Source organism: Canis lupus, chromosome 31 (assembly GCF_003254725.2).
Source record: "Canis lupus dingo isolate Sandy chromosome 31, ASM325472v2, whole genome shotgun sequence".
In the NCBI taxonomy this organism is placed as follows: Eukaryota; Metazoa; Chordata; class Mammalia; order Carnivora; family Canidae; genus Canis; species Canis lupus.
The window spans coordinates 9,860,610-9,876,023 of NC_064273.1; the positions used below are offsets into that span (position 1 = coordinate 9,860,610).

At 32.2% G+C, this 15,414-nt stretch overlaps 1 protein-coding gene across 14 annotated transcripts in view; it reads right to left on the bottom strand.

Annotated features, from left to right (window-relative positions):
• Positions 1-15,414, bottom strand: part of ROBO2 (roundabout guidance receptor 2) — a 1,648,622-nt gene that overhangs the window by 60,339 nt on the left and 1,572,869 nt on the right. For all 14 annotated transcript variants that reach the window (XM_049104693.1, XM_049104697.1, XM_049104695.1 and 11 more), the window contains 3 exons: positions 15,271-15,395; positions 12,849-13,020; positions 2,577-2,759 (listed from right to left, as the gene is read on the bottom strand). In XM_049104693.1, the coding sequence (XP_048960650.1) occupies positions 2,577-2,759; positions 12,849-13,020; positions 15,271-15,395 (480 nt within the window). The remainder of the gene's footprint in view (positions 1-2,576; positions 2,760-12,848; positions 13,021-15,270; positions 15,396-15,414) is intronic.

A 15,414-nucleotide genomic window follows, 5' to 3' on the forward strand; every position in this document is an offset into this window, starting at 1 on the left:
ATAAAGTTTGGACACCAAATTGCCAATTGCAGTGAAAATATTAGTCTTTTCACCTTGTGAGTAAAATCATATTTTCTTCATACTTGTAAAATTTATAAGATTCCCAGAGAATTTTTAATGAAAACCAAAAATATAAATAGACCTGGTACAAATAGAGTATATATTCTATAATTTTTATAACACACTTCACAGAAAAAATAGTCTTATATCAAATCTTTGTGTTCTTAAATGGATTATTAGTTTATGCATGAAATATCAGAAATTTAAACCAATGATACATCACTAATCATTCTTATTTTTAAATTCCCATTTTTTAAGTTGTAGAAGGACAAGAACATGAAAATTTTAACAGGTGGAGGATAAGATATATATGGAGGGAAATGTGTTAAAAATATCATCAAGGCAGATATGCAATGCTAGGCACCGAAGGTTTGGATTTTCAATTGCTTCTCACCTATAGGAGAATAGCAGTTGCTAGAAGGCAAATTACTAGTTGAAGGTGAATCCATTCTAAGAGTCAGCCATCTATCAATTAAGTATAAAGGTTTTGAAAGGCTGCACTCTTGGCCTTATTCCAAAATATTTGAAGGGCATAGCACCTTCTGAGTTAGCAGTTCCTCTACAAGCAGATGGATATCAATCACGATGAGAAATGATAATAGGAAATGCATTATTCTTGTCAAGCTCAAAGACCAACAGATATTTTCAAATTAAATGCACAGGTTTTGCAAGCACTACCATTAAAAAAAAGGAAAAGAAAGGGAACAAAGAAATCTGTCTGACATAATTTTACTAAAAGCACAAACCTACTAGTTATGAGAGCTATGTTATTTATAGGAGTGAGTGACTGTGGAGGATAAAAATGCAACACCTCAAATGTGGATATCTTAGAACTCTGCATTGAAACTAGAGCAATCAATCTTGTATTATTTTCACCAAAGTCAAACAAAGGGATAAACACAAACTAGCCCAAGAATTAAATCAGTATTTCCCTCTGATTTTCATGATTCATATGTATGTTACAGACATGAATGGTAACATGGCTATTGATTAAACAGATGGGTTGATGAAAATGCCTGCAAGGAATGAAGGTAGAGGACTGGGGAGTGCAGAACAAGAAGGTACATTAAAGTGTCATGAATGTTCAAGACTCTGACACTAGTTACTGTTTAGGCATCCCTTGCTGGAAAGAATCTCTCCCTGACGTGGTGATACAGCACTCAGGTGACAAAGCACAAGGAAGAAGCTGTCAGCAACCAATGAGACAATGAAAACGGCACAATGACTGGAACTCACAAAACATGGGATCCCCTTTTCAATGCATACACTGTCCTGCTGTGTCTAGGCCTGAAATTTACCCTAATGGTAAATAATACCTTTATTTTCATAAGATATGGACATGAGCCACAATCATAATCAAAAGATCATATTTAAATGCTGTCAAATAACAAGCAAGACAACCAAGAGGGTGCTATCCCTTCTATTTTGCACTATTTAGACATTATCAGTGGCTTAGAAGCCTACAAGCTAGAGCAGCTTACACTTAATAAAGTATGAAGCTTCTGTTACAATCAGTTATTAAGACACTTATAAACATTTAAACTTAAGGTTAAAACTAGAAATAGAAGATTGAATAAAATGTGTCAAAAAATTCTGAAGTGTTTGTAGGATGACATTAAACTAAAATTTTTCCCTTGTAAATTTTAGAAAGTCTGAAATATTGAGATAATGTATTTTTGTAGTGGTGGTTGTTAGAGGAAACACTTAACATGAATTGCAATTAAAGTTTTTATTGAACATAGCTTCAATACTGAGTTCATCCTTTTAATCACTGACTTGTAGTTTCACCCCCTCTCTTATCTCCCTCCCTGCCTTGGAGATGTTTTGAAGGCCACAATTATTGATATCCTTGAAATTGTTTCAGATTCTAAGAAGAAAACATTTTGCAAGTAGCTAGAACTCTAGGTTCTTCTTTTTCTTCTTTTTCTTCCTTCTAAAATGTTGATAGGTCACCTTGAAACAGACTAGACTAGTAAATCATTTAATTCATGCTTCATCAGCCTTATTAATTCTGATGAGATTTTCCCCTTGTTTTTATTTGCCATCTGGGACATTTCCTATTGTAATCTGCACTTAAAATACTAAAAGCTATATTTCAAATATTTTCTTTCTTCCTAAGGATGTTAGTAATGATCTTGCCTGAATCCACTTCTCAGATAATGGCTTCATAGCATGCAGTCTGTGTGTGTGCGTGTGTGTGTGTGTGTGTGTGTGTGTGTGTTGAAGAACTAGTTGAGAAAAAATGGTTACACATTTATCTGCGCGTTTTCTTGTTCCACTTCACTGGAGATACAAGCAAAAAAGCTTGCCTTATGGTCATAATGTGATATGGTGAGAAGAAATGCATTAAAGCATGTTTATAATTGCATTTTATAGATCAAGTGTTTAAAACAAACCAAAACATTCATCCATTTGTTCGTTCATTCATTCACTTGTTATTCAATTTCCTTCCTTCTCCTTCATTTCATCACATTCCTAAAGACAGGAGATTTTCTTAGCTAGAAATAGTCTCTTACCAGCATAGTTACTGAGTCCCTTTCTCTTCTTTCTTCGCCAATACAACCAGATGCTAAAACCCATCAAAATTACCCAGCAGGCACCACCAATTCCAGCTATAAAGGCTGGTTGCTTCACAACATCAGTGATTTGCTCAGTTATGCTGTTATTGTTTTCAGTAATGACAACTTCATTACGTCCCCCTGTGGAAGAAAAAATAGTTTTAGTAAAGGTTATTGTGAAAGTAAACACAGGAATACATATGTGGGTGTGCCAAAAGCACAGAAATTAGAAAATTCTTAGGAAGGCAGCTGCATCATACGAATTGTGCTATGAGTCTGTCACAATTATTGATAAGTATATTTTATAAGTTTCAGAAGAAGAATTGAATTATGAGTTTTAAAATGTGATTAAGCACATTGCTCCCTTATGTTTTGGTTTACTACGAATAGATTCAGAACTGCTTCTTGATTTATTGCCTTACATATAAGTACTAAAATAAGTGCTAGGAGTGCAAAATAACAGGAACTTTTCTTCAGTGAGGTAAGGGATGTCGTAATCCAGTCTTGTTAAAGTAAAAGGAAAAAAAAAAGCAATTACAACATTCACAGAGTATTTGCAAACTGTCTTTCCTCTTCAGCACTACCTAAGTTCAAATGTCCACGACTTAAAAATAGGTAACTTAATATTCTAACAATATTGTCCTTATTCTAACAAGGAGCTTAGTTTGATCAAACTTAATTTAATTTTGGAATGTATTAAAACTACTTAATTTTTTGGAATGTATTAAAACTACTACGTAAAATAAGGACAATTATGTACTTCATGGAGATTGATATCTATAATTAAAATATCACAAAAAGGTAGAATTCATCTATTTCCTTTAAACTAATTTGAAAATCTGCTTGAAAGTTGAATTAAAAAGACAACTTTAAAACTAATTCTAAGGTCTACGTTACTAAAATAAACATGTAAATCTGGACTAGTATTACTCTAGAAATAGTCATGGTTTGACAGTTTAGACCTTTCAGAAATAATTAAGAAAATCTCAATCCATATTTTAAGGTAGGTTAAAACTTATGGAATCATAGTATCACTGAAAAGAAAAAGATTTAGGTGTTATTTAAAAGATTAAGACATTCATGCACTGGGAATTAAGTGACCTGTAATGTCAATATCATGCCCCATTAGTTACTAATCAGACTTAAAAAAATTGAAATAAAAAATATAATTGGCAAATTTATTAACATCACATGTATGATGTTCTTTGTTTTAGCTATCATGGCACTACAATATATTAGAAAGAACATGGTCTTCGAAGTTTCCTATTTGGATATTCTCTCTACTGCTAACCAGTTTAAGTAAGCAATAATCTTATGTAGGGCACTTAATCTTTTCTAGTGCGTGTTTCTGTTAGTTGGCAACAGTACTATTTCAAGGTTTGGGGAGTATCATATAGGATGATGTATGTAAAGAGGCTGATAAGAACACAGTAGTTTGTAACTCAAAATTATGGTTCAGGTAGCAGTAAGAGTATCAGAGCCACTCAGGGTACTTCAGGGATGGAAGTTATAAATTGTCTAGATGTGAGAGTCTTGAAAACCATGGATGATTTGTTTACCAGTTTCTCCTTTATTCTAGGTCTGAAAATTAGCCAACATATCCCAGATTCACTTGTAGTTGAAGTACAGCAAAGTGACTGAGTTATTGGCTAATACTTCATAGGCACATTATGCTTACTACCTCCAGACATGATCTATACACTACTGTGACAATACTTGACATTCTTTCTCTTTCCTAATATTAAATAGAAATAAGGGACCTTGGAGGATTTGGGCCTCTGTAAGAGATGGTAGAGCTATTGATTGAAGGGATTGAAGCTCCCTTTAACTGTGTGGAATAGAAACTCCACTCTCGGGATCCCTGGGTGGCGCAGCGGTTTGGCGCCTGCCTTTAGCCTAGGGCGCGATCCTGGAGACCCGGGATCGAATACCACATCGGGCTCCCGGGGCATGGAGCCTGCTTCTCCCTCTGCCTATGTCTCTGCCTCTCTCTCTCTCTCTGTGACTATCATAAATAAATAAAAATTAAAAAAAAAAAATAAAAAGAAACTCCACTCTCCATTCTGCTAATCCATATTTGACTGGCTATGAATAAGAAAAAAAACCCACACTTTTATTTTGGTAAGCCAATCAGTGTGTAGCCTTTTTTGTTATAGCAGTTAGTATTTTTCTTATACATACTTATATTCCATTTCCAAAATGTTTCTTGTTTTAATATTCAGGTGTAAAGCCCAGATTCACTTATGGAATAAACCTGCTTAATTTTCCAAATCTATCTGTCCTTAGTTATTACATATATATAAACTTAGTTAAAATATATTTTAAATGAGCTCATATTTTCAATATGAGACATACACATATCTGGTGATTTTCCTAGCTACTAAGAATTACTAAAAAGAAAACAAACACATTATAGAACAAGAAGAAAATAAAATTTGTCATTCATCTGTGTAAAAGGTCCATAAAATATGTTATTTGATACAATGTGATATTTATTTTTTTGAAGATGTATTACTATTTCTTATGCTGCTGGTATATTTGAAACAATGTTGTCAGTTGGGCTAATTAGAGCATAGACAAGGGATGTGTGTGACCTGTAACGCTCCATTGTTCTTGCAGACAAAAAGTATAATGAAATGTAATGTCTTCCTCCCATTGGAGAGTAATGAAGAACAAAACTAATTTGTTGGACTAAAAATTAATTAGACACATCAGATTCGATTGTACCTATTACTGTGAAAGTTTGCAGCTGTTCCACATATTATTACCAACTATATAAGGTAAGCATCAAATGGCCAAAGGATTAAAGAAACAATAGCTATATTATTAAGTAAGATTACTGAAAATTGTATGTCAATATAAATTTGTTATATGGCATACTCTTTGATGCTTACATATGTAAATGTATGTGCCTAAAATTCTGTGAAAGTGCAATGATATAGAAGAACTATGGACACTTTGATGTAAAAGTCATCTTACAGTGGAAAATACACACAATAGAACAATATTGCTTTTAAAACTGTGTATAGCTCTTTATTATATTTATATAATATTTTAATTAATATTCCCTTATGGAACTTTCTGGAATGAAAACTAAACTGACAAGGAATAGATGAAACAGTACAGAGTCTGGCATAGGACAAATTAAAATTATCAGCCATAAATTACATCAAATGCCAATACATGATTTAATTAAAGCAAAGAGGAAATGAGGTAGAGCTTGAGTCACTTCGGGTGCTGTTTCTACTACTGAACAGACAATAGAGAAAGTACAAATTGAAACAGAAAAAGGAGATTAGCTATCACTAAATCACTTTTCAAATAAGGAATAACAGTTGTGTAGATAAGGTTATCAGACAAGATGTTAAGGTAGATGTGCAGGAGTAATTAAAGAAACAATTAAAGGCTTCTTCAGTACAACAGTAGATATTAAAAATAAATCAATCTCTTGAGTATAAATAGCCTTTTCTGTATTGAGTTGTGCTTGTGTGTGTGTGTGCATGTACATCTGTGTGCATGTATTTATTCCAAGTGGTACAATTCTATTTGATCACATCTTGAATATTGTACATTCTAACACTTGAATAGAAGACAGAAATGTCATTTACTAAATTATTTTTTTTATTTCATAGAAAATTTGGAAACAGTTGTATGATATTCAAAAAAAAATAAAAGGTACTAATTATACATTTGAAAACACTTAGTCTTTTTAAGATAATAGAAACCTAAGCAAAACTTTCTATTTGATTTAAAATACTCTAAATTAGTTTTTTTTAAAGTTACTATACAGTTGTTAAGTTCTTAATTGACATGACATAGGCTTGGTTAAACGGTATTCTTGTAATGTCTCACTTGCCTCCAAGTGCAATAAATCCTCCAAATACTGTGAAAAAATACACATAGTCACTACAAAAAAAAAAAAGGGAAAAAAACTTTCTGTTGCTTGAGAATTATACTTATTAATAAAATTAATAGAAAATACAGGAACGAAAAATATGGATACTTGACCATCTGGATTAGAAGTACTCTATTTCGTATATGCTATAGACAATAAAAAAAAAAAAAACCCACAAAGCTTTATTTACTTATTTGGGAGTTCTCATAGAAAACAATGCCTTTTAAATATGGTTCATAAATATTTTTAAGGGCAAAATTAATGGCTTACTTCTAAATAGCATAATATGTGTGTGTATATATATATGTATATATATACATATATATGTATATATATGTGTGTGTGTGTGTGTTAAATCCTTTTGGGTATACCTGTATTTCTCTCTTATTCCAATTTATTGTAGAAAATCTCAGAAGGGCAAGATTGTAGGTTCCCCTCAGGTTAAGAAATTAATTCAGTCTGTACGACTAATTAAGAAAGGGAAGGCAATTTAAAGGAAAGTTAATACTAGAACTTTTTCTCTTTAATGCTTTTAATATATAAAAGTACAAAAACCTGGAGAATATTAAAAAAATCAACATTATGACTAATGTTAAATCTCTTCATATACAATAAATATGTTGCAATAAGAAATAATTTCCCAGAAATTGGCAGTGTGCTGTGTGCATCATTTCAAAAAAGAAACAGAAAGTAATGGGACTGGCACATGTTATGGTATCAAACCCTGGGTAAGTATTCTTAAAATATGCAAACTCTAGAAAGACTATTTAAAAATATATTAAAGGTACTAAAAGCAAAAGCAGGAAGAACTGAAAGTATTTGTCTTTTGAAAGAAGGAAATAGCCCCAGGGGAAATCTGCACTCATGAGCCTTTCTTTTCCCCTTAAAGAATTCGATCCATACAGTGCTAGGCAGCTAAAACCCAAACTGAAATCCTCAATCATATTGGTATGTGTCAGAGAATACAGTTCTGAGATGACAGAGTGACTGAACATTTTCATTAGGAAGCCATGTGAAAGAGCCACTGGAAAGTGATGTTCCCAAATTTTTGTATGAATTCCTCAATCCTAAATTGAACTCTTAACTGTGTATGCAGAATGAAGATTTCAACAATCTGGTGAAAATCAAAAGCCAGAAGGCTGAAAGGGCTGAACGGATTTTTCAGCTGATGTCCGTTACAGAGAAGATTGTGTTGGAACCTTGCATTTTAACAAGTTGGGAAACCAGATAAACATATTAGGCTATTATTCACTGAAGCCACTTGAGGGCCATGACTTAGAAGTAAAGATCAAGTTGAGATTTTGCCCTAAGAAAAAGGTCAAAACATAAACAATCTTATACTAACAAAGGTAAAATCTAAGCCATCACAAGATCAAGAAGATCAGCTACTAACATAACTTCCTTTAGAAAAAAAAAATTCTTTACAAGATCACAAAATTTTATAGTATGAATCTGCAATGTCTAGTATACAGTAAAAAAAAAACTACTAAGCATGCAAAAACAAGTAAGATAGCAATGGCAAAAAACAAAAGAAGATAAAGAAACAATAGGAATGGATGACTGAAGGTCAAGAGAAAAAGCAATCAATAAAAATAGACCATGAGATGACACAAATGTTGAAATTAGGAGAAAAGAACATAAAGTAGTTATTACAATATGCTCATGGACCTATTAGAGTCCTAATGAATAAACATACAGGGAATGGAACATGTAAAAGAAAACAAATGAAAATTCTAGAATCGAAAAGAATACTATATAAAAATAGCAATTCCCTGGATACTTCCATTTCTGCCCATTAAGAAATGACAGGTATGGGACATGTAATCCCACCATAAATAAGTAGAAAAGCAGGCAAAATATATAAAACGCACAGGATTGTGAGAAAGGGGAAATAAACAAAGAGAGATCTTACTATTTTCACAGCTTTTGATCTGTAGACAATACTAAAATGTGATGCAGTAAAGGGGAACCCAAATGTGGCTAAACAGCATTCTTTTTTTTAAAATTTTTATTTATTTATGATAGTCACACAGAGAGAGAGAGAGAGAGGCAGAGACATAGGCAGAGGGAGAAGCAGGCTCCATGCACCAGGAGCCCGACGTGGGATTCGATCCCAGGTCTCCAGGATCGCGCCCTGGGCCAAAGGCAGGCGCCAAACCGCTGTGCCACCCAGGGATCCCCGCTAAACAACATTCTTGTGTTAAAGAGATATAGAAACTCAGGGAGGCTGAAGAAATTGAATTTATAGAACAATATCTGATAAAAAATGAGTAACATAAAAAATTGAATAACAAAATATTTTTCTTAGTTTTAATTTACTTATGATAATTAATGGTTTAAAGGGAAGCAAATAATAATACTTTCATTTGTATAATGGTATTTATATATGTATAAGATTAAAACTATAACAACAGCAAAATATTAGGAGGAATGAAAATAGAATTATATTTTTTAAGATCCTTATAGGCAAATCCTAGAGTAACCATTATTAAAAAGAAAGTTAGACCTATGAGTCCAATAGTGAATATAAAATAGAATACAGAAAATTACTTATTTCATCTTAAAAAGAAATTATTAAAGTAGAAAAATAGGAACAAAGTCACATAGAAAATAAATAGCAAGATGGCAATTCTTTTTTTTTTTTTTAAAGATTTATTTATTTATTTATGATAGAGAGAGAGAGAGAGAGAGAGGGAGAGACACAGGAGGAGGGAGAAGCAGGCTCCATGCTGGGAGCCCGATGCGGGATTTGATCCCAGGACTCCAGATTCGTGCCCTGGGCCAAAGGCAGGCACTAAACCGCTGAGCCACCCAGGGATCCCCAAGATAGTAATTCTAAACCCAAATGCATCACTAATTACATTGAAGATAATAGTCTAAACTTCCAATTAAAAGGCAAAAATTACCAGATTGAATTATAAAAAGACTCAACATGCAATATAAAGAATAGAAATGTATAATTTCTCTGTAAAAGAATGGAATAAACCCACAAACCATGCAAACACTTATAAGATAATATTGCTATACTAATATTAGACAAAATACATTTCAGAACAAAGATTCTTACTAGGTAATAAAATGGGGCATTCCATAATGATAAAGGGTAAGTTCCTTAATAAGCTATAACAACCCTAAAATGTATCCACTTAAAACAAGTAGCAAAATATATGAAACAAAACTTATATAGATGGAATGGAATAATATATAAATCTTAATTATAATAAATTTCCAGACTCCTTTCTTATCATTGAAAGAATAAACAGGCAGAAAATCAGTAAAGACCTGAAAGAGGGGCACCTGGATGGCTCAGTGGTTGAGTGTCTGCCTTTGGCTTAGGTCCTGATCCCAGGAAACTGGGATTGAGTCCCACATCAGGCTCCATCCAGGGAGTCTGCTTCTCCCTCTGCCTATGTCTCTGTCTCTCTCTATCTCTCATGTATAAATAATATAAAGTCTTTAAAAAAGAAAAAAAGACCTGAATGGTACTACCAGCTAATTTGATATGACATTTATAGAACATTCCACTCCAGGACAGAAAAATGTACATACTTTTCAAATGTACCAGGGACATTCCCCAGGACCAAATGCTGGGCCATATAATAACTCTCCATATTTAGAAGCTAAATTCATGCAATGTACATTTTCTGAATGCAGAGAATTAATTATCAATCAGAAATAAAAAGCTATTTGTGAAATCCCAAAATATTTGGAAATGTAATAATACACTTCCAGATAACCTCTGCGAAGAAAATGAAATCCTTAGGGGAAGTGGAAAGTATTTTCAACAATGTGATAAATTGAAACATAACCCCTCAAAATGTGTAAGATTCAGCTAAAGATGTGCTTAGTAAGAAATGTATAACTATAAATATATATATTATAAAAGATGAAATGTCCAAATCATTTATATAAATTTCTATCTAAGAAGTAACATAAAAGTATGTAGAAGAAAAAAATAGCAGAAATTATTAGAAAACAAATAAACAAAACTAATAAAGCCAAAAGTTTGTACTTTGAAAAGAGTAATAAAAGATTAATAACATTGAGAAATCCTTTCAAGACTGCTTTAAATCAAAAAGGAAGGGGCAAAAAAAAAAATGAGAGAAGAAAGAGAGAACACAAATTCTCAGCATTTAAGAATAAAAGAGATGACATTACTACACATCCTGCACATTGCAATAGAGGGGATTATAAATAAGGATATAGCATAATTAAGCAAATAACAATAAATTCAACAACTTAGATGGATTAGAGAAATTCACGGTTGGTAAAACCAAAAATCCATTTACCACAACCAGCACAGGAATAATAACAATTCTAATAAATGCAAATTTATAAATATAAACAGAATCCACAAAGAAAACTTTATGCATAGATATTACCACTGAATTCTAAAAAGTATTTAAGGAAGAAATAATAAAAGGCCTACAAAAACTTTTATATACTGTAGCAGAGAAAGAGATATTTCCTAGCCCCTTTTATAAAGCTAGCCATCCTGATTCTAAAACCTGACAAAAGCATTAGAAGAAAAGTATTGATCGATATCCTTCATGAAAATAGGTGCCAAATTCTTTACCTGATGTTAGCAAATTAGATCCAGTAATATCTGTGGAAAACATAATATATTTTGACCAAGTGGGATTTACCCCAGGAATGCAAGATTTATTCACCTTTGAAATCATTCAAAGGAACTTACCATATTAACACAAATAAGGAGAAAGGAGACAGAATATTATTTGAATATGCTCTGAAAAATATATGTCACAACTATTAAAATAAATAAATGAGGTGAGTGAGGTCATAAGATGAAAGGGCAATATATAAATTTATATTTAAAGTAAATTTAAATATAATATAGAACAGGTGGAAAAGGAAATTTTATAAATAAACTTATAATAGTGTAAAAATCAAATAAGGAAAAGTTTAATAAAATATATGCTAATATACTTAGGAAAATAAAAAGTCTCAACCATCAAACCACATCCAAGTACTTTAAAATGAAATATAGACATAAGCATAAGAGCTAAAATTATAAAGCTGCTAGAATAAAATCTAAGAAAATATCTTTGCTATCTACAGATAGGACACAATTTCTTAGAAAGCACTAAAAATGAAAGAAAAATGTGGTACATTGAAGTTCACTAAAATTTAAAAATTTGCTATTCAAAAGACATTATTAATAAAAGAAATAGGAAATCCAGAGACCAGGAGAAAATATTTGCAATAAAAAATATTCAACAAAGAATTTGTATCCAGAATGTATAACTTCTCCTATCCAATAACATGAGACAGACAACACAATTTTTAAAAGGCAAAGTCTTAGAAATTATACAAAATAAAATGGCCAATAAAACACATGCAAAGTTGATCAGCATCACTAGTCATCAAAGAAAATTGAAGTTAAAACAATAGTTAGAGTATCTAACTCATTGGAATGGCTAAAATTATAGATTGGGAACATCAAATGTTGGCAATGGTGTAGAAAAACTGCTAGTCATTTTCTTGCTAGTGAAAGTATAAAATTATACAATAATATGAAAAAGTGTTTACAGATTCTTATAAACTGCATCAATCCTGTTACCCAAAAATTCCACTTTGAGGTATTTCTCCAAAGTCAAAAAGACTTACATAAGAATGTTTGTTCTCTCAAAAGAAAAGCAGAGAAACAAAATATGATATATTCACACAACTGAATACTACTCAGAAAGAAAACATAGGAGTTGCATGATACATACATAGGTAAATCTCAAAAACATTGTTTTGTGAAAGAAGCCAGACACAAAATATTATATTCTGTGTGATTCCATTTACATATATTTCAAGAGCAGGCAAAACTAATCAATGCTAATAGGGAAAAATTTTCTGTAATGATGATAATAGATTTAACAGAGATTTCTTCTTTTGGATAATATATTTAGATTACAAAGGTTTTTTTGGCTTGTTTCTAGTTAAATTTTGGCATCTTTTTTGCTTAGAGGAAGTGTATAGGTTGAAACATAATGCACTTTCTTCAGTTACTGCCTCATTTCCTAATATATTTCAATGGCATCAACATTGCTAATGAAGTTATCGATCAAAAATTATTTTCAAACAAACTTTCAGCATTTAACCACACAGTGATTATAATTTAAAGAAGTTTGTGAGAAACTTAAAAGCACAAAATAATTGCTAATTATTTTTATAAGAAACCCTAGTCAGTCAGCCTATTTGCGTGTATGATGAGTGTATCCTGTCACTCACTGCTGCATATCCACGGTTAGGATATAGGTTAAAAATAAAATTTCCCTTGTTACCAGTTGACTAACTCTGAAGCACAGGCCACAAGATGTACTCACCAATTATTATCGGCTGCGGCTCACTTTTTACTCCAACCCCTGCACTTGTACTAGCTGCAACCTCTACCCGGTACTGAATACCTGGGAACAATCCACCAATTATCACAGATCGAATGGCTGCATCCACAGTTTTGTTGATATGGAATCGTGTTTCATTCCCCAGACACCAGATCTATAGAAATGTAAAGTGATTAACAAAAGAATATAAAATTATCCTTTCTGTTAAGTTGATGACACATCTTTAGTAGTGACCAATCTATTCTCTAGGTTTATAGTAGCATTTGTAAATGACATTTTCTAAAGTCTAATTTTTGCGGTTTATTTATATGTGTGTGTCTGTGTAGTGTATTAAGGGATGAACAGTATGGGAAGCTAAAACTATGCATGTTCCTTTATATTTTACACTGAATGCTCATAACACAATGGTCCTTTAACACTACTGGAATGTGGTCCTTGGTTGCAAACAGTATTTAGGTGTGGATTAAAATACATAAACCTCTCTGCTTAATTTATTTATCAAGATTTATTATGCATATAATCTTTTAAGATATCGTGATTATTAGTTGTAATATCCAAAGTATATAGGTGCACATCTGAGTAATTTATATTTTATTTAAGAAAATATTAACTTACCCCGAAGTAGTTAACAAGATGAATTGACCTAAGTTATAAGTATTGACTGAGATGAAATTAAAGCCAATATTTACATTGACAGTAATAAATCTTCATATTGATCAAAACATATGTACCCACACACATACACATGCATGAGAACAAAGTGGGGGAAAGTTTTTAAAAACTGCTGTGAAAGAACTCAGGCTTTTACTGCAAGTAAGAATCAATTTTTTTTTTTTTTAAGTGAGAATCAAATTTTAAGGCCTACTTTTTTCTGGGACATGGAGATCTGTTTTTGTCAAATGCATTATAAAAAGAATCATACTGTATATACAAATTTGTATTCATTATTGATAGTATTTCATAATCTACATGGAGATACATAAGTGTGAACAGACATGGTTTGTTTCTGAAACAGGTACATTCCTGAAATTGTTTATTTCAAGTAATTACTATGGACCGTACAGTTCTTTTATTTGCACAGTATCTATGTTGTTAATGTAGGAATATTTAGGCCTAACCAAAATACACACCTTGTTACCAAAATAAGGCAATTTCATACGAGTGAGAAAGTTTACTACTTAAGACAAAAATTACCATGTTATAATCAAAATCAGTATTTCAGTAAATGGAAGTGCAGGATAGTTCATTCTAAATGATAGAAAAGTAAAATCCTGACTTCATTAAAACACACACACATACACACACTCACACACAAACACACCAGAATAGATCATTCTTTGCTCCTAAAACTTTGTGCCATAATCCTTATGAAACTCTACATATACATATATGTAATATTTATGTATAATTACGATATTGTAAAACACTGATTCTTATATTTCTTACACATGTTTCTTTATAAAGTGACAGGAATAATTATAGAGTAAGTGCTTGTGCTCATTTTTTCAGTAAGTTAATTATTCATTAATTTAACAAAATTCTATATTGCATTTTATTTTTTTCTTAGAAATAACATAAGTCAATCTGCAATGCTTTCAGGACAACTACACAGCTTCATTTTCCATACCAACTATAAACTTTTAGGGTGAGATGGGGTGTCTAGTTTTATATTCTATAGATCTATCTAGCATGTTGTTAGAATTCCATACACATGTATTAATAGCAAAACCACAGTTTTGAATTTATATAAGGTTTAATGAGGTGTTTTACTATCATATGTGGTCTAATCACATCATAGCCAATCAGAATCTTATTTCTCAAAGTTAGACATTTTCTGCCTCTTAAACGTCAAACGATGTTAAGAAAACAATGGGTATGTAATTTCTAAACAGCAACAAATTTATCATTTGAAAAATGAAATAATAAACTGTTTTTTGTAAGTAAGTTTTTTCACATTTTTTTTCTCAATGGATCCTCTTTTTCAAGTGAAATATTTTACAAAACCTCAATAAATTGATCAAACCAGAGCTTAAGAGTGAGGGTTGGTGCTGCCCACTGTCCTATCCCCACCCCAACTCTAAATCTTGAAGGCATCTTTTTGTGAAACCGCAGTTTAAAACTGTCCCTGCTAAGGCCCATTACACAATAATTAAATAACAATGATACAGGTTCTGAACCAAGCCATCCCCAAAACCTGGCTCCTAAACCCTAGGGATGTGGGATATAGCTATGTGACACCAGAAGACTCCAATGTTATGGTGGAATTGTCCGAGTGAGTTTTTGTTATCAGTGACTTGGAGTCAGACTCAATAAGAGGGCCTCTGGAGATATGCTTCATTCCTGTGATACTGAGACTTCTCTGGGAAGCTTTTCTGTGAGCCTTCCTTTTTCACCCAGGCCCTACCTTGTATTCTTGGATGATTCCATTCTGATGATCTGGAGGAGGAGGATCCCAGGAAACACTAATACTTGTGCTATTGTGGCTTCCAACTGTCAGCACAGTGACAGATTGTGGAGGGGCACTTGGGGCTGCAGAAAGTGATTAGAA